Genomic DNA, 21757 nt, shown 5'->3' with positions numbered 1-21757 from the left:
AACAACAAGAAACGGGATAGAACTACAATTTGATACACTTGCGGGGATATGAAGAGTTCATTCACTCGGTCAATTCACATTTGCCCGGAAAATATCTTAACTCCGTTTAAAGGGCAAATATGTGTATATGTATGTGATATAAATAGTATATACTTATAGTTTGTACGCTGTAACAATGATATACCACTCGCTTCATAAATTTATCATTAAAAGGAAACTTGGCCAACCTCGTTTCCTTTGAATGAAAAATTGATACATCTCGTGGTATTTCATTCATACAGCTTACATACTAACGTATGTTCCCTCTCTCTCTCTCTCTCTCTCTCTGCACACACACAATAGTAGTGCCTTGTATCGAAGGGGTCGGACGTTGAGCCTTCGTACTTCACTGTGCCTTTTATGTCTGTGTGAAATAACTGTGTCATGCTTAGCAGCTTTGGAGAGCATCCAATCTTTGCCAATATTGTAAAGAGTCCGTCTCTGCTGACCAGATCATACGCCTTGGTCTATAAAGGCCAGGAAGAGGGGCCTGTGTTGTACTCTGTATTTCTCCTGCAGTTGCCTGACGGACAAGATTATGTAGATTGTGGACCTCTCTGCGCGGAACCCGCCCTGCGCCTCTGGATACACTCTGTCAGCAACCATCTGCAGTCTGTTCAGGATGACGCGTGCGAAGACTTTACCCACGATGCTGAGAAAGAATATGCACCTGTAGTTGTTTCAATCACTTCTGTCGCCTTTGTTCTTGTACAGGATTACTATGTTAGTGTCTCTCATGTCCTGAGGCACTGCACCCTTATCCCAGCACTGACAGTGGAGGTCGTGCAGATGTGTGAGCAGCACGTTGCAGCCGCACTTGATTGCTTCTGCTGGGATGACATCCTTCACTTTGGCTTTACCGAAGGACAGTTTCTCTAAGGCCTTCTTGAGTTCTGCCACAGTAGGTTTTGCGTCCAGTTCGGTCATGAGAGGGAGGTTTTCAATAGTGTTGAGGGCATCGTTGGTCACGTGGTTTTTCCGGGAGTACAGTTCAGAGTAGTACTCCATCTGCTTGTCCTTGTCGTAGATGGTATATCCTGCGGAAGACTTCAGTGGTGCTGTCACTTTCTTCGTGGGACCCATTGCTTTCTTTATGCCGCCATACATGCCTCTGAGGTTTCCGATATATGCTGCTGACTGAACGATCTTACAGAGCTGATGCCAGTATTCATTGGTGCACTAGCGTGCTAACCTCTGCACGTTGCTTCTGGTAGACATGTATACCTGTAGTTTTCTCTGGCAGCGGGGATCGCTTGCATTCCAGGTGAGCACTGCGACGCTCTTCTATGACTGGCGTGAGTGTGGCAGAGTTAGTTTCAAACCAGTCGTTGTTCGTTGACTGCTTCTTACCAAAGATCCGTGTGGCTGTGCCGTACACAGTCTATCTGATGTGATCCCTTCGATATCCTCAGCGGAGTGAAAGAGGGCTGCGTCCTTGCCCCCACGCTCTTCGGCATCTTCTACGCTGTCTTGCTCAAGCATGCCTTTGGGACGTCCACAGAAGGGATCTACCTGCACACGCGATCAGAAGGCAGACTGTTCAACCTGGCACAGCTGAAGGAAAAGAGCAAAGTGCGTGAATCAACAATCAGGGACATGCTCTTCGCATACGATGCTGCTCTAGCCACTCACACATAAGCTGAGCTACAACACCTGATGGACCGCTTTGCTAAGGCATGCGATGAGTTTTGGTTGACCATCAGCCTATAAGAAAACAAACGTGATGGCTTAGGACGCGGACACCACAAGCATCATCATCAACAACTACGAACTTGAGGTAGTAAGTCAGTTCACATACATCGGATCTACCTTCACCAACAACCTCTCGTTCGATGCTGAGAGCAACAAGCAGATTGGAAAGGCATCAACAAATCTCTCCAGGTTGTCGCATAGAGTGTGGAACAACAGCATGCTGACCATGAACACTAAGATCACCATGTACCGTGCATGTGTGCTAAGCAGTCTCATGTACGCCAGTGAAACCTGGACTCTGTACGCTTCACAAGAGAAAAGACTGAGCGCCTTTCACATGTGATGCCTCCGACGCATACTCGGGATCACCTGGAGCGATCGAGTAACAAACAACGAGGTGCTTGAGCGTGCCAAGATTCGCAGCATGATCACACTCCTCCGCCAACGCCGCATTAGATGGCTGGGCCATGTACGTCGGATGGATGACGGACGGATCCCCAAAGACATTCTTTATTCGGAACTTGCCTCTGGCAAAAAGTCGATCGGACGGCCACATCTCCGCTTCAAGGATGTCTGTAAGCACGACATGAAAGCCCTTGATATCGATGTCAACACCTGGGAAGAGCTCACTCTAGACAGATCAAGCTGGCGACATGCTCTGATCACTGGTCTGAAAGCCGGAGAGGACAAGCAACTCTTGCTAGCTGATGAAAGATGATCGCAGAAGAGAAAAAGCAGCTCCAACCAACACCTGACGCAACCTTCAAGTGCAGCAAGTGCGGCAGGGACTGCCACTCCCGCATTGGACTACTTAGCCACAGCAGACGATGCACAACCACCAACCCGGACGTCTCTCGAGACTAACGGATGCCAACTGATATTGATATGTTTACTGTGTATATAATTTGATATGTTTAGAATGTGTACAATTTTGCTGTTTACTGTTAATAGCGTATGCTGTTCATCTGTTGATTACTTGTTCTTTCAAGCGCCCAAATAGCTGGTTAAAACTTTATGTATCGAAAAGGCAAGAAATACAAAAGCAAAAAGCGAAATTCTGTCTTGCCTATATTGTCTTACGCCTTGAAAGATGTTGAAGCATATTTCATAATAAGTAATGGAAGTAATATGCCGCTTTATATCAAGCAAGGAATGCTTTGTTGCGTATTAGTCAAAGTTGTTGATTCAGATTCATCATGCTGTACCTTAATCTGATTAGATCAATCACGTTGTACCTTAATCTGATTTAGATCCATTAAGTTCTAGCTTGATCTGATTTAGATCTATCAATTTGTACCTTAATCCGATTCAGATCCATCAAGTTCTAGCTTAATCTGATTTAGTTCCATGAAGTTGTACCTTGATCTGATTCAGGTTCAAGTTGTACCTTGATCTGATTTAGATCCATCAAGTTGTACCTTAATCTGATTTAGAGCCATTAAGTTCTAGCTTGATCTGATTTAGATCCATCAAGTTGTACCTTAATCTGGTTTAGATCCATCAAGTTGTTCCTTAATCTGATTCAGGTTCAAGTTGTACCTTTATCTGATTCTGTTCCATCAAGTTGTACCTTAATCTGATTTAGATCCATCAAGTTGTTACTTATTCTGATTAGATCCATCAAGTTGTACCTTAATCTGGTTTAGATCCATCAAGTTGTACCTCAAAGTTATTGAGATCCTCCAAGTTGTTCCTTAGGCTGAGTCAGATCGTTCACGGTGTACCTCAGGTTGATTCATATCCTTCAAGTTGTACGTTCGTTAAGTTCTTGTAGTTAGTAGGAAGCGTTCTCCGTCTTAAATCCATTGGCTTTTGTATAAGACTAAGAAATCTCCTGGCAAATGGTTCAAAAATCTGATTGCGGCACCGTTACTGTCTATAAAATTTAAAATATGTGAGATGGCAAAAAATCTAAGAATTGTTAAAGCTAAATTAAGAATAATTCTATGTATATGCTTAGGTGTATGCATTTTACGGTTTTAAAATGTAATGTTTAATATTTTTGTCTTGTCTACATGCTTTGTATCTACATCTCACTTATATGGTTGTACTTACAAACAGCTGCTAATAGGGATTATACAAATTGTAAGATTAACTTCGTGTTTTGTCTTAAGTCCGCACTAAGATTCCATGTACGTCATATCGGGTGGCAGCCAATCGCATATTCTTCGTGTGCTGTTTAGTCCACTAACACCAGCTCAGTAATTCCTGCATAGTGATTGTTTTTAAAATTACAGTATTCTTATGAAATGAGTTTCCTATAATCGTCTTCGATTTCCTGCTATGAGAAGTGATTACTCATCAGTTAAGAAATGTCTTTGCTTGAGGTAGTAAGTCAGTTCACATACATCGGATCTACCTTCACCAACAACCTCTCGTTCGATGCTGAGAGCAACAAGCAGATTGGAAAGGCATTAACAACTCTATCCAGGTTGTCGCAAAAAGTGTGGAAAAACAACATGCTGACTCTGAACACTAAGATCTGCGTGTACCGTGCCTGCGTTGTAACCACTCTCCAGTACGCCAGTGAAACCAGGACTCTGTACGCCTCACAAAATAAAAGACTGAACACCTTTCACGTGTGATGCTCCCCACGCATACTCTGGATCAACTGGAGCGATCGAGTAACAACCAGCAAGGTGTATGAACGTGCCAAGATTCTCAGCATGGTCACACTCCTCCACCAACGTCGCATCAGATGGCTGGATCATGATGGATGACCAAAGGCCTTCTTTATTCGAAATTTGCCTCTGGCAAAAGGTACATAGGACGGCCAAATCTCCGCTTCAAGGATGTCTGCAAGCGCGACATGAAAGCCCTTGACATCGATGTCAACACCTGGGAAGAACTTGCTCTAGACAGGTGCAGCTGGCGACATGCTCTAATCAGTGGCCTGAAAACCAGCGAGGACAAGTTACGCTTGCTAGCTGATGAGAAGAGATCTCAGAAAAAAAAGAAGCAGCTCCAACCCACACCAGACTCAACCTTAAAGTGCAGCAAGGAATGCCACACTCATGTTGGGCTCTATAGCCACAGCAGAGGCTGCACAACCAACAACCGGGGAATCTCTCATGGGCGCACTTCCGTCATCTCTCGAGACTAACGGATGCCAACAAGAACGCTGGATCAGTGATATACCACGAGATGTATACATTTTTCGTTTTTGCTGTATGTCTCATTTTTTAGAATTTGATTACAGATACTTTTATTTGGCTACTGTTAGCATTATTATGTACCACAAAATCATGTAACAGAACGTGGTAAATTGTAGACACGACAACCCGAAAGTTGTGACCCTGATAAAGCCTTACTGTGGTTCAAATCCTACATGGTCAACAGGACAAACATTGTATCTGCAAATGGATGACACTCCAGCCCAGTTGATCTATGTTATGGTGTTCCACAGGGTCTGTTCTTGGACCTGTTCTCTTCATTCTGTACACTCAGTCACTCTCAAGTGTCATAGATCATCATCCAGTGTCTCACGAATTGTACGCTGATGACAGCCAAATATACAAATCTAGCAACTGAAGTTGATGATACCATCCAAGGTGTAGAGAGGTGCATTTCTGATGTGAAATCATGGATAACATGTAACAAGTTACAGATGAATGATGATAAACTTGAGGCCATTGTGATCACAACACAAAGACTTTCTCATTCACATCCTTTACCTCAAACAATAAATATCAGCAACACCAACATTAAATTCACACAATCAGCATGAAACCTAGGTGTTACTCTGGACAATACTCTCATATTGTACCAACATGTCATGAACATATGCAAGGCTGCATGTCTTGAGCTGAGACGCATCAGCTCAATTCACAAATATCTTTCAGTTGATACCATTAAAACACTTATGTGTTCATTAGTACTTTCAAGACTGGACTATTGTAACTCATTTATGTCTGGTTCATCTCAATATCTGCTCCAGAAACTTCAAAAAGTTCAAAACACAGCTGCTCGGATCATACTTAGAGTACCATGATCAGAGCACACCTCCCCGCTGCTCTGTACCCTACACTGGCTATCCATTCGATCCAGAATCAAACACAAAATTTGTTCTCTGTGCTACATTTCACTGTCGGACTCTAGTCCAACATACCTATCCGACCTCACCCATGTGTACATACCAGCAAGATACTTACGTTCCTCTTTTGACAATAGTATACTCATTATTCCAAGTACGAAAACAAAGTCATATGGACAGCGTTCTTTTGCATACCAGGGTCCAGCAACGTGGAATGAATTGCCTACTGAACTTAGACACAAAGACACAGTGACCACATACAAGAGGGCTCTCAAAACTCACTTATTTCGACTGCGAGAACAAACTTAAAGACCTAATAATGTTTCCTACCTTAAATATTCTCAGCATGTTTTTTTATGTTCTCTAATTTCATGGTGTTTGTTTTTGTAATCATATCATTTTATGTTTTTTATCTTATATGTGTTGTCTAATGTTGTAAAGCGTTTAGAGCTTCTAAAGATTAGGCGCTATACAAAGTCCTCAATATATATATATATATATATATATATATATATATATATATATATATATATATATATATATATATATATATATATATATTTATTATATATATATATATATATATATATATATATATATATATATATATATATATATATATATATATGTATAGTTGAGACCTTTTTTAACAGATTGGAAATATATTATGCGCAACTATAAGGTAGAAATCATTAATGAAACCTTATGCATATGTATTCTTTTCTCATATCCATTATGTTTAAGTGGCATGGTATGCATATAGAAGAATTAAACTTTTACGAATATTTGTTGTGTATGTAGATTTCCATATTCAGGTGCATTGCTCACTCTGAGCACACCCCTCCACGGTTTAAAATCAATATTATTATAGGTTTGGTGAGCCTAAGTTGCGAGGCAATTTGGAGTTGTAAGAAATATTATATATATATATATATATATATATATATATATATATATATATATATATATATATATATATATATATATATATATATATATATATATATATATATAAAAATCTTGAAATAGAGAATTGTTAATCAAAATAGATCAAATTGGATAATTAATATGGGATTTTTTTAAAGAATAAGAACATAATTTAGATTGAAAACACATCAGAAAATGTTTAAAATATGTCGAGCGGTTTCCTAAAAGTGTATGCATAATCGTACCATGTCCGCGTTATGGCTTCTCTTAGTTTTGGAATAGCAGTTTTAGTTTCACTGATACCCATTTCCGGTTTTATGTGATTGACAGTTAATTTCGTAATGTTGGTCAATTCAGTTTTGCAGATCAGAATTGCGCAACTTATAATTAGTTGGTTGGGAATCAAATGAATATTAGAACAGTTCACAATTAAGTTCTTAAAATGTCAAATATACCACTTCTTATATTATTTTTTTTACATAGACAACCATTATAACGCACGTTGCAGAACAGGTTTTTGTCCTGTGCCTGTGGAACGTTCTGCGTGAATGATTATAAACAAGTCCACTGCAGTAGGCCTACCGGGAAAACGCCCCGAGTGTTTTCATTTTCCATATTAAGGAATAAGTAAATAAACCGGGTTTCGAACGAGCCACATGGTAATATTCGGTTAGATGTGGCGGTGTAATCTGTAAATAACTAACCGGATCCACATTTAATTACTGGTATTGCGAAAAGCAGGATTTTATAGTGCTTGGGATTCCAATGTCGGCTAGAGGAATTCAAAAAATCGGGAGGCAACAACTGCTGCTCCCAGCTGGGTTCCGGCAAGATACTGTCACCAGAAAGCGAGAAGAGAGGGCCATTAGAGAAGCTTACAGACATGAGAAAACGATCAACTCTTATCTATCCGAAGATGAAAATTGTCCTCAGTTTAGCCTGCAGCTGAAGAAAATGGGGTTGGAGTTAAGGGACATACCAGGAGATGGGTAGGTTGCTAGTGTTATTGGTCTTTTGGGTTAAAGCTGCCAAAACAGGCACTTTTCAGTTGCATTCCATTTTAAATCACAATATATCCGCTGTACCTGAGTAAACAAGAGGAACCAGAGCAAGCAAAACTAATGGTTATTCTGATGTTCAGATATGTTTATTTTATTTTTTTTTGTTTTGATAACATCACTTTAAAGACAGTATAGGCTATACTAATATGGCATGAAGAAGAAATGGGAACCAGGTGCTGGTCCCAATGGATATGGATCCAGCAGCCCTGGGATTAGAAATCAAATGATGTAATAATACATGTGCAGAAAACTTAGGAACACTTGTCTTGTATGTATAAAGTGTAAAAGCAATATTCTGAAACATACAATATTGCTGCTTCAATGATTTTGGCAATACTGATAGTTCTGAACATGCCTGTACAAAATTCTCCACCAGCAAAGGAGGTGACACAATTTCTAGACATCATTTTGTCTTCTCCATATAAAATCAGGTGGAAAAATCATATGTAAGCTAGGTGGAAAAATGGGGGGAAAGCAAAATATGTAAATGAAAGACACCAGAAATATATGTTTGAAGTTTAGCGAGTGTAATTCTCTTTAATTTCTGTTTAAAAACAGTTGTAATTCTGAAAACTTTCAAGTGTAATTTTCCACAATGCCAGGTGTGTCTAAAACTGCCTTGAATAGCTTTGTACATTGATGAGCATAATTCTGAAAACTGCCATGTGTAACTTTCTACTTTGATGGGGATGATAATTATAACTACTGTGCATAACTTTCCACATTGATGGGCATAATTCAGAAAACTAACAGGCATAAATTTGCTACACTATAAGTGAATGAGCAGTAGGATGGTGTTGGGGTTATATACTGTTGCTTCCAAATCCTAACATCACCCTGGTAATAGTTGATAAAAATGAAGAAGAAAATAACTTTGAGAAGGAGAGAGATATGCATTAAATAACCAAAGACATGGAACAGAAAATATGACTCTGGAATCTTTTCACATGGTTAATTTTTTCATTTAAATTGTGTCCATTTGAAAACCACAAAGTTACAAGACTGAAGTAATTGAAAATTATTTCTGGAAACCATTTCTTAAGTAAATTTATTTACTAAAACAAAAACATTTTGGAACTAACTTTAAACCATGCTAAAAGAAAGTTAAAATTGCATGAAGACTGACCAGACTATGAAATTAGTATCCAGGCTATACAAATAAATTTTTTTAATAAATAGTCTCAATAGAGGGATGACATGATGACCTGTGAAGATGACGATGACATCAATCATAGCGACATGCCATTAAAGCTTACACTCCAGCTGATACTGTCAAAGATATGCTGACATATGAGAGCCTATTGATAAAAATCGAAAGTGTTGATATTGAACAACGTACTACCTACTCTAATAATAAAATAGATACCCTGAGATCTCGGAAATGTTTAATTACGCATGTTTGGACTCAAATATTTATCTGGGATGCAGAACATCATCCACGCAGGAGTCCTACATATGCACTTTTTTGTTGCAAAACAGGAAAGTTTCACCGCACAATAAATATGTTCTTATCACTATGAAAAATGAAACAATGATTTTATTTATTTATTGCCGACTTCCTTTGATCAAAGGTCATTGGCTTGCTTTGATGAAGGTGCATGTGTTATTGAAGGTGCTGCTAAAGGTTCATTTTGAAGGACCAAACAAATATCTGTTTGTTATTGCTGCGGCAACATCAGATAATTGTAGAACATTGAAACAAATTTTTCTTTATTTGCTTGGTATATATCAGTGCTTCAAAGGTAATCAGTTTTCTTTGAAGTTGCAGGAAAACTGTTTTTTTCTGTTTCAATTTTTTTTATTAAATTGCTGTCTTCTGGTCGATTGTAGTCATTTCCCATTCTCACGTTCAGTGGTGGTCGATTGTAGTTAGTCAGTTGCATGGCTATTTTGGTTATATTACAGCATACTTTACCATGGCCAGATACCAGCGTTAGTGGATTATGATATAACAATGCATTGTTGGGGTGGTTTGTCAATTTGAAAAAATGATTTGTTTGTGTAACAATAGATTCCATTGCATTTTTATATCCAAGTTTGTGAGGGACCTGTCATGGTGCCTTTGAATTTCTTCATTCCAAAGTCAAGACTGTATATACAGTTTTTATCAGCCAAAAATATTGCCATGAAAAATATCTCCAGATGGTATATTTTGTTGCTAATTAGGGGGAAAAGGCGCAATTTGTGACATTGGCGAAGCCCGGCGCAAACCCTGTTATTATGTTTGTTTCTGATTGTAGCCATATAAATATAGCATGCGACCTTGAAATCAAGGCATGTCAAGACTTGGACAAAATGCTGCTTGCAAATTTGGATAAGTATTTTATGGTGAAACAGAAAACTGATGAATATTTTAATGAGATTTAGAACTCTGCTAAAGTTGCTAGAACTGATAGTTCAGATGGGACAGTAGCCAAATGTAAGAAAGTGTGTGATGCCTGGCTTAGTGTTTGGAATAAAAACTTTTCTTGGATTTACAAAATTCATTCTGATTGACAAACAAGAGTTATATGCCAGTGGTGTAAAGAATGTGGAAAATTAAACTCAATGGCAACTACTGGTTCTTCTAATCTGCAAAGTTCCACATTTTCTAAGCATGAGACAACTTGAGACCACCTACTTGCTAGGTAGTCATAAAATCATTGAACTGTACACCGCCAGAAGCCTGTACAACTCTGCTTCAAGGGTACAGAGATTTCCAGACTTTGCAGTCCAAGCTGTGATTGTGTTGGTGTCACCAGTGACATCCATGGCATGCAAGAGAGGCTTCAGTGTGCAGAACAAAATCAAGACCAAGGAAGGTCAAGAATAAAACATGAGGCCTTAACACAAATGATGTGAGTCAAAGAAGAGGGACCTAGTGTGGAGGAATACAATCCAAAGCTAAGCATGAGAAAATTTTGTGAAATGCGACATAGGCAAAAGTGAACTATAGTGTAGTTAAAGAATATGATATTTGTACATGATATCCATTTTAATACATAGTCTTTTTATAGAATAATAAATGAGTACAAATAAATAAAACTTAAAAAGTTTTGTGTCTGTTTATTCTAGGCATTATAATGGACATTTAGCCACTTCATCATGTTTCTGGGAGGGGACTGCAACATCTGCTGGTGAGACTCCTAATTTGTACCAAGTTAGGAGTCCTGGACTCCTAGTTTTAAAACCCTTGTGAGACCTCTTGATACCATTGCAGTACAGTACATAATTTTCTATAATTATGTTTTGCCCACCAATTTAGCTCAGTCCCAGCTGCAATACAGTGGTATCATTCAAAACCTGGATGTTGCAATAATTGGTCTCAATACAAATGTCACATGACATAACATGTTACATGATGTAGCAATACACACTGCACCTGCAACAAAGGTGTATATAACCCTCTCACTGATAGGACAAAGTGAACAAATGAATAAATCAAATCAGTTCCCTCTGATGAGTTAAAATAGTAATAAAACCAATCAGACCGGGATATCCATTCAGCCATCAGTTTCTAACACTTATTTAATCAGAAGTGAAGCGAAACTGTCTACGGGAGTACATCAGTACTTCTATCCAACACCACCACAACTACAGTTATTGGAAGAGATGTGAACATTAACAAAATGAGAAAACTGAACATTCCGGTTTCAAAAGGCTAACAGGCCAAGCATTTGGTTCTACTTAAGTGTCCATACACTTTAACCTACTGGAAAACAATGAAAATTGTATCCTTTGTCAGAAAATAGACATCTTCTAATCTGAAACAAAGATCTCTTATAGCAATATTAATTGGAAAGATGAAGAATTTAATTAGACTTAAAATTTTGAGCTCCACAGCTGGTAGGGATCAACGTCTCTCTTGAAATAGGAGTCCAGGCATTTTTTTAACAAAGTTTTCAATGCAGTGTTGTCAGTTATCAACAGCAGTAAATTACATGCTAGCTTATCAAACAGGTTTCTGTTTTTCGTAGGACTTTTTCTTCTCAGGCATCAGATTATACACCTGCCTTCATTGCAGTGAACTTCCGCTACAGAAAGTTCTGAGGTCATGTATGTATTTATGCATTCTTCTGATTTTTTTCTTTTCTTGTTTCCCCAAAATTAGCATTCATTCTATTTAAAGGTCTTAAGGAATCAATTGCCTAATTTCATTGTGACGTACTTACATTTTGACAAATATTATGTGTAGCATGTGAAATTGCTGCTTGCCCACTGGTTCAGCTAAATTCATTATGTACTGCAGATGGCTGACCAAAATGACTGCTCACATATGCTTAAATGAAAACAACCTGAATTAGTCTAATTTAATCTTTCTTTAGCAGTTATTAAATTAAGGAAAACAAATTTTGTCAGTCTATACATGTACTATGCCTGCTTTGGAAAGTGCAATGAATCAGTTACAAAATATATAAAATGTATTTAAAAAAGTCATGGGCTCTATCTTGTTACAGTTTGCTTTTAATGACCAGGGAGAGTTTGCAGATTTTGCTATTGGTACACATGAAAAGATTTGGAATTAAGGCCAAACTATATACTCTATAACACAAATTACACTCATCAATCTTACAGACAGGGCCCTGAGTGGTCTAAAGCGCTCTCCGTTATGGATCACTGCCATCTCACCTCTGTCTGTGTGTGTTCGTGTCCCGATTCAGCCAATGTCGGTATGTGAGAAAGCTTGCCAGTAGCTTCTTGTGGGTTGGTGGTTCTTTCCAACGGTGTCCCGGGTTCTTCCTCCACCATTAATACAGAGTGGCCGCCATGTATAGCTTATCTTGTGCTGAAAAATGCCATTAAACCCTACAAAAACAACATCAATCTTACAGCAAGCTAAAGAAAGTTGAAAATTGTTTTTTTTTAAAGCAGTACCTAAGATATACAGTCTGTGTTGAATAGCTATAATAATCAGTGAGACAAACCAGAGAAATTTCTTTTTCTTTACAAATCTAACCCAGTGCAAAATATAAAACTGTACATTGCTACCCATTTGATTTTAGCTATTAATTTTAATAGAATGATAGATATTTTAATTAATAAAATGCTGGCATAATGGGATGAGTGTGTCTGTCTGTCAAAGAAAACAACTATTTCAGGATATATACTGTTTTTACGTTTTATTCAGTATGCAAAAATGGCCAGGTTTTTTTCTTCAGGAAGCAGGTAATAATAATAATAATCACAATGATAGCACAGAGTAACAACAGCAGGAATAGGTATAGTATGTCTGATAATAAGATGCAAAATAAAGGATTCAGAAGAATGGATTTTTTTCTCAAAAATTATCTTTTTCCTTTCTTGTAATTGGTAAAATATTATTTAAGCATTGGTATTTGATGAAAATATATAACAGATGAAATAAAAGAAGATGCATTTACTTTTCTGTAATCTGTGGATAATGAAGTATTATTATTAATATTATTCAAAAATGCAGTTTAAATGTGGTAATACTATTAAGCATATCAAAATTGAAAGATAATCTACATGTTTCATTGAAAGTATTCAGAATAGGAGTAAAATGCATACGGGTACTTGATACTTAATTAGTGATATGTAATTACCAAACTCATTTTCTTGTGTTTTAGTCTATCCATGTTCTTTGTTTATTTCATAATAACACACCTGCTGTTTAAATAAATTTTTGTTTTTATTTTTGATTTACATACCTACATGATTTATTAATATATGGACATTACATAATTTAAACACTTTAGAAGGAAACAGTAAGAAAAAGTACAAAATGCAAGAAATTCCAGCATACATGTATATTGTTTCATGCATGCTAAAGTCAGCAAGCTCTGACATATCCATCAGGTCAGGAAAGATGAAGAGAAAAAAAAGGATTGAAAAATCACGAGAGATCGCCAAGAAACTGCAGAATATTTCACCAGTATATCTAGGGATATCAGAGATAGGACTTTGATATTTTTGGTCATGCAGCTGTCTGAAGATATATTTCTGTAGGGGTATAGCACTAGAAAGACATGATTTGTTAGTTCTAAAGTAGAGATAGGTTGTTTACAAACACAAGTCTACTTTTGTTTTATAAATGCTAGTTATTTGTACCAAACAGAATTTAAGCCAATTTTATGAAAAACATTTAAAATAACTTTCTAGTTGTAGCATCTTTCTAATAGGACAAAGTAAAACAGACTAATTTGTTACTTTGAGATTTATATGATTAATTTTTTACAGCATAACTGCAACACAAATGCTTAAATCTTCCATGTCATCCATGTGTTTACAATTTTAGCATGATTACAGTATGTTCTTGCAGCATAATAGCAGTGCATTCTGGGACTTGGAATAATTGCAAAATTATCGAAGTCAGTTTAGCATGACTGCAGTTTGTAAATTAAGCATGGTGGGTTACTATGGGACATGTGGGTAAAGAAGAAGGGTTGATACGTTTTAGGAATCCCTTTCCCACCTGTACCACAAGTTTAAATAATTTATCTTTTTGTTAGTATCATTAACAGTGCTTTTGTTACTGTAATGCTAGATGGAAATTATCAACCAGTTGGTATAACTTAGGAAATAAGTACAGATCAATCAACATTTTTTCTTTATTGTTCATGAATAAGCAAATTAAATTTGTCACGTTCTATTGTTATGATTTACTTGGCAGCCCTACTAATTTCTCGTCCCTTACCCAACAGACAGTGTTAGATTGGCTTCAGTGCATTTGAATAGCTGTAATGTAATACATTTTAATGATTTGACAGGCTTCAAGTTAAATTTCTTTTGGTCTTGTAAAATTCTAAAATTTACATTGTTGTGGTTGCTTGTGAATATAAATAATATTCCTTGTGACTGTCTGAAATATAAGTACAAACTAACCTTTATTGTTATGGGCATTATTATTTATAATATTACCATATAAGTTGTTTCACCTTGATTCCACTGAGTTCAGGGACAGTGTTCAACTGTAATCAATGTATGTGAGATGAGCCACTTCAAAGGGATATAAAATGTGCCCATTTTTGAAATTTTTGTAAAATTTAATCTTTTTGACTTTATTCATTGGAAAATTATACAAACAAACTTGACTGTTGAATAGTACATCGCTATTTTTTAAGTCCAATGTAATGCATCAATGGTTGTTCAAAGTCCAATATTAAACCAATGTTCATTCTCCAAATCCAATTACGCATCCCCTGAAACTTTTTAGAGTTGAAAAATTCCACCAGTGATAAGATGGGTGTTATTCGGACTTATTATTACAAGTGGAATTTTGAACCGACATCCATATTTTCATATTTATCCCCTTATTCAGATAGAAAAGCTTTAATTTATGTCTCTATCAATAGGAAGAATTATCAGAATCTTCCATCTACTGCCCATTTATGCCTGTAAAAATGATTACACATGAAGAAAAAAACTGGATTCCATCTATTGTACAGGTGTAATCTGCCTCATATTTTCATTCAGGTAGTGATTATTTAAAACAATGATTGACAGGTAGATAGATTCATGCCAGTATGATATTTCACACTGGTGAGTAGGGGGAAACTCAAATAAATTAAGTTTCAGCCCTTATTCATAAATGACATCTGAGTTATGGAGTGGAAATGAAAGTGGTGGATGGTTGGATGGACAAATCGATATAGAAATGAACGGAAAGATGGTTGGGTAAACAGAAATGCTAACACTATATCCACTGCTTTTGCAAACACATTGGAGATGAAGAGAATTTTACAATATTGAAAGTTTTATTATAAATTAGAGAGGATTAACTTTTCAAGGGATCATAATCACTGTAATTGTTACCATATTTACGACTTTTCAAGTAAGTTTTATGTGACTATCATTTTTATGTTTTGGAGACATTTTGATACCCTCAGTCCATCCATCTGTATGACTGTCAGTTATTCCTAAACTGCTGGTGGAAATTGACCAAACTTTGTAGATAGGTCTCTCTTGCGATAACCATCCATGCAAGGGATACAGTGTTGGGGCCTCTCCCTCTGCTGTCAGAGGGAGAGGGGCAAAGGTCGAATATATAAAAATTGCAGTTAGAGTGATAATTATTTGCATTTTTTTACCAAACTTTGAGCATGAAGTCATAGCATGAGGACACATTCTGTGTAAGAGGCTCTGGGTTATAACCCATAGGTTAAGGTTAATGTGGTTAGATGGGGGGGGGGGAGTCATGGGTAGGAAGAATATATAATTAAAAATATGAGGATTTTCCATGTATTATTTTTTTGTTTGTTCAGTATCATTATACATGTATTTCAGGAACTGCTTATTTCGTGCGCTAGGGGACCAGATGGACGGGCATGTGAGGGACCATTACAAGCACCGGCAAGATGTAGTCAGATACATGATGGAACATAGATCTGACTTTGAACCATTCCTTGAGGAGTCTGTTACCTTTGAGAGGCATAGTAAGTATACAAGTGCAGTACTGCTGGTGGACTCAAACTTGAGACATCAACTGACACAACAATCCCAACACTTCAGGTTATATTGTGAATTGTTTTAGAGGAACAGAGATGGGGGGGGGGATGTAAATTTGGGGAACATTTGCATATGAGTGGGGGATCATGGTCAGATTTAATGATAAGAAAAAGACAAGAAACAAGACAATTGTGATCATGTCATTATTACAGTTTCATAGATGTGCTTGAATGGTGACAACTTAGGAAGGATAGCCTAATACAAAATGTCAGTTTGATTTTCAACACCAACAAAGAAACATGGAAATCATAAATGAGTAGAATTTAATGCTTTAAGACCAGACTGTTTTGAGAAGAAGAAAAAAGTCTTTAATTCATTTGTGCTGTAAGTATCTATGGATAGGAAACTAATCTAGATTCAAATTTCAGCTAACAACAAATAAAATTAAAAGATATTGCTGGTGTTTTGTTGAATATTGCAAAAAAATATTTTATACCTTGGCACCTTGGAAGTATTTTAAAAGAAAGTCCATGGTTTCATAATATGACACAGATTCTGTTATTAAATGTGAATCCTTGGCAGGACATTTTGGGATTACTTTTTCTCAGTGGATTTAGTTTCTTGGACATTTTGGGATTACTTATTCTTAGTGAGGTTGAATTTGCAGGACATTTTGGGATTACTTATTTTCAGTGAGGTTGAATTTGCAGGACATTTTGGGATTACTTATTCTCAGTGAGGTTGAATTTGCAGGACATTTTATGATTATTTATTCTGAATGAGGTTGAATTTGCAGGACATTTTATGATTACTTATTCTCAGTGAGGTTGAATTTGCAGGACATTTTATGATTACTTATTCTCAGTGAGGTTAAATTTGCAGGACATTTTGGGATTCCTTATTCTCAGTGAGGTTGAATTTGCAGGACATTTTGGGATTCCTTATTATCAATGAGTTAAATTTGCAGGACATTTTATGATTACTTATTCTCAATGAGGTTGAATTTGCAGGACATTTTGGGATTACTTATTCTCAGTGAGGTTGAATTTGCAGGACATTTTATGATTACTTATTCTCAGTGAGGTTGAATTTGCAGGACATTTTATGATTACTTATTCTCAATGAGGTTGAATTTGCAGGACATTTTGGGATTACTTATTCTCAGTGAGGTTGAATTTGCAGGACATTTTATGATTACTTGTTTTCATTGAGGTTGAATTTGCAGGACATTTTATGATTACTTATTCTCAATGAGGTTGAATTTGCAGGACATTTTATGATTACTTATTCTCAGTGAGGTTGAATTTGCAGGACATTTTATGATTACTTATTCTCAGTGAGGTTAAATTTGCAGGACATTTTAGGATTACCTTATTCTCAGTGAGTTAAATTTGCAGGACATTTTGGGATTCCTTACTCTCAATGAGGTTGAATTTGCAGGACATTTTGGGATTCCTTATTATCAGTGAGTTAAATTTGTAGGACATTTTATGATTACTTATTCTCAATGAGGTTGAATTTGCAGGACATTTTATGATTACTTATTCTCAGTGAGGTTAAATTTGCAGGACATTTTAGATTACTTATTCTCAATGAGGTTGAATTTGCAGGACATTTTGGGATTCCTTATTCTTAATGAGGTTGAATTTGCAGGACATTTTGGGATTCCTTATTATCAATGAGTTAAATTTGCAGGACATTTTATGATTACTTATTCTCAATGAAGTTGAATTTGCAGGACATTTTGGGAATACTTATTCTCAGTGAGGTTGAATTTGCAGGACAGTTTATGATTACTTATTCTCAGTGAGGTTGAATTTGCAGGACATTTTATGATTACTTATTCTCAATGAGGTTGAATTTGCAGGACATTTTGGGATTACTTATTCTCAGTGAGGTTGAATTTGCAGGACATTTTATGATTACTTATTTTCAGTGAGGTTGAATTTGCAGGACATTTTATGATTACTTATTCTCAATGAGGTTGAATTTACAGGACATTTTGGGATTACTTATTCTCAGTGAGGTTGAATTTGCAGGACATTTTATGATTACTTATTCTCAGTGAGGTTGAATTTGCAGGACATTTTATGATTACTTATTCTCAATGAGGTTAAATTTGCAGGATATTTTCATGCTGTATACAAGTGATTCACTTCACCTAGCAAAATGACATTTGCCCTGGGTGCAGTGCTGTGCAGCAGTCCTTGACCAAGGCTTATGTTAGGGCCTAAAAATTGTGAGAAGTGACTTTCCCTCCAGATAAGAAGAAAGAAAAGTGCAAGAATTCATGATAGAAATTATGTAAATAAAATATAATTTTCATTCTATTGATTGAAAATATCAATGAATATGTTTAGTTGTGGTAAACATAAGTGGTTTTGCCTCATATACATGTACACAGAATGTTGTGCTCATTACATGCAGTTAAAGTTCATGACTTGAAAGTAAAGAATAGCGCAGTTGCATATATTGTTTATAAACAAATATTGCAGTTTGCTTTGGTTTTTACAAATTTAACTTATAGTCATGAATTTTTGAGGATATCACATCAGTATCTACAAATATAAAGATTGGGTCACGGTTGCATGATTGTTCATAATTACATTATATATATACTTTTATATATACTTTTATTGCTTATACAGCTGTTTTAATTTCTCTTCCACTTCATGATTGTTGTTATTCAACCAGTCTTTTATATCAACACCAACCAAAATTTCATTCTCTTAAATTTGTCAAGAGTGTCAATGTTCAGTCTGCACTGCATTTGTTTTGATAAATTAGGGTGCAGAAAACCTTGCTCGTATCCATGCTTGACACAGGAGGAAACACTGATATTTCTATCAAATAAATCACATTCACGTTCTCTACTTTCATTGGAACTACTTTTGTCAGTTCTTTAACTGCTGACAATCCTCTATAATTGTTTTACACAATGTACCTGATAATCTCCCACTCATTTCTTTGTTGGCATTGATGATCGTGTCAATGTTGTCAATTGTATGAAGGGCTTCTGGTGGTTCAGTCTCTTGCACTCACCTTTACTGATTACCACATTAATCCCTGGATATTTTTTTACGTTTTGGTCTGAAATTCGAGTAGGAAGCACATTTTGAAAGCTATTTCTGAATACATCCGAAATCACCAACTTCATGTGATCTTCCAATAACAAACTGCCTAGTTGTGTTAGAAACATCATTTTTCATTGGTTACTTGGCTCACGCATGAGCAGAAAGTAAAAGTTGAGTTCTTTTTTTTTTTTTTTTTGCTTAACAGACCCATTATTTTCATAACGAGACCACACTTTATTCCAAATGTCCATCATATCCTACTTTTTGCAAAGGTTCACCTGTCTGTTTGCAGTTCATACCAGTTTGCCTTAGATCTGAGACCAAAAAGTCTAAAATCCAAACACAAAATTGGATTCTGACCATGGGCAAATATTGGGTAGAAATAAATCGGGTACAAAAAATGAGTTTTTTTCCCTCTGTATTTTGTAGTGCAACTAGAAATTCCAGATTAATTGGTATCATTGTAGAGCTACATCTGTCTACGTTTCTATAATACCACCCACTTTAGTGTATCTTACATGCCCTTGATGCTACAGAGCTCTGCAGTAGGCTACTACCTCCTGCCACTTAAACTTGGGACCCCGACTGGCCGAGTGGTCTAAAGCGCTCGCCATTACGGATCACTGCCATCTCACCTCCGTCTGCATGAGTTCAAGTCTCAGCCTCTGCTAACGTTGGTATGTGAGAAAGCCTGCCAGTAGCTTCTCATGGGTCGGTGGTTCTTCCTGGGGTTTTCCAGGGTTCTTCCTCCACCAATTATACTGGCTGCCATGTATAGCCCATCTTGTGCTGAAAAATGGCATTAAACCTTACAACAACAACAACAACAAAGCCACTTAAACTCGTCACCAGGGGTTAATGTATTACTGATATATCACCTCTATCTGCAGGGTATTTAGTCTTTCACTTGGCCAGGATGAATATGTGAGAAAGGTTGCCAATAACCTAGTGTGTGTTGTTGGTTCTTTGCAGGGTTCTGGCAGGTTCTTTCTCCACCCAAAATAATGGTTGCCATGTATAGCCTATTATATAATGAAATATGGCATTACCAATAAACCCATAGCAACAGAAATCTCTTATTTGACTATATAGAGCAATCAGAGTGTCCATGTTATCATAACCAAGCTGTGGTATGCCACTAATGTTTGCAGGATAAATGTTAGGTGTAAACATAGTGAATGCATTCAAAATGTTTAAATTCTGGAATCTACCATGTACAGTTGCATACATAATCCATATACACTGTACTGCTATAGTTTTAAAGTCATTGTCATGTGATGAACATATTAGTTCTGTCCCCTTGAAATGACTGCTCTTGCAAATAGCAGTAATAAACTCATTGCAAAGGATTCTAAGGTACAGAGCATCCATTGATGTGAAAAATCTGTTGCCGTGTTACATTGTGGTAATGTAAGGCAAATTTCTTGTCTGCAAATGTCAGCTAAAAGTTAATGATCATCCATTTTTGCTCTAAAGGCTTGGACTTGACAATTCATATTTTAAATGGAGTAAAATGGATAGTTATTACTATCTTATCTAGGCATATAAAAGCCTACTAATTAAAAACAAATTTGTATGATAAACATCTTTACTGAAGTTTCCCACACTGTTCTTAACTAGAGGATTAATTTACCCTATTCTGCCCCCACTTAGCCAGTTAACTGTGAGCATTATAGCCTTCAGGCAGATGAACTGTAAACAGGCTTAGTCAGGGACACCTGTTGTTTGCATGGAAATTAAACAGTATGCAAACCTGACCTTGTTACCTTTGAATTAAGTTTAGTTGGCAACACCATTATTTATTGAACAAAACAAACAATCTGTAAACATGACAGTGATTTGGGTTCCCCATAGATTTCAAAATGGAAGAATGATTTTACCCTTGATCCCCAAATCACAAGAAAAAAACAGTAAGAGACCTAAAGTTGAAATCTCAGAGTTATTAATTTTTTATAGTCATGAGCTCATAGCTGGGTTTGTTCATTATTTGTGAAGCAGACTGATATTTCAGATTTATTGTCTTGTGTTCAATAAAGACAAACACTTGTACTGTATTTTGTGTGCATGTGTGATCTGGATTTTTAACGTAGCTTTAAAAAAAATCAGTCATGTCAATACAATGTCTGCAGTGTGACAGTTTATAGTTATGTCCAGCACTGGGGCATCATGCCGCAGACATGTAGCATGATGTCCCACTCAGTCACATTATCCTGACACCAGGCCAGCCAGTCCTTACACTAACCTCTTCATGCTGAGCACCAAGTGAGGCAGCTGTTAGTACCATTTTTGTAAGTCTTTGGTACCACTCAGCCGAAGATCGAACCCACGACCTACCACATTCGACTGTATTTTATAAGAAACATTCAAACAGACAGTGAGACAGACGGGGGCCATTACTGATTTTTGTTTATGTGTTTCTTTTGCTAATTAATATGCATGACTGGCAGGTGATTTCTGAGACTGAGACAGAAAAGGAAACACACTTCAGTGAGTCATTGTGAGTTTACAGTTCACAAATACATCTAATATAAAAGATCTATTCCATC

At 36.6% G+C, this 21757-nt stretch overlaps 1 protein-coding gene across 1 annotated transcript in view; it reads left to right on the top strand.

Annotated features, from left to right (window-relative positions):
• The first annotated feature begins 7016 nt into the window (after positions 1-7016).
• The window catches only part of LOC149781959 (OTU domain-containing protein 3-like), a 37431-nt gene continuing 22690 nt past the window's right edge, over positions 7017-21757 (top strand). Inside the window, exons 1-2 of the mRNA XM_089936141.1 lie at positions 7017-7680; positions 15976-16124. Coding sequence (XP_089792267.1) covers positions 7457-7680; positions 15976-16124 — 373 coding nt within the window. The 5' untranslated portion in view covers positions 7017-7456. The remainder of the gene's footprint in view (positions 7681-15975; positions 16125-21757) is intronic.

This window comes from Sinohyriopsis cumingii, chromosome 15 (assembly GCF_028554795.1).
Source record: "Sinohyriopsis cumingii isolate HCF-2022 chromosome 15, ASM2855479v2, whole genome shotgun sequence".
NCBI lineage: Eukaryota > Metazoa > Mollusca > Bivalvia > Unionida > Unionidae > Sinohyriopsis > Sinohyriopsis cumingii.
The sequence above is the reverse complement of the archived record's forward strand: the minus strand, read 5'-3'. Positions and strand labels throughout refer to the sequence as shown.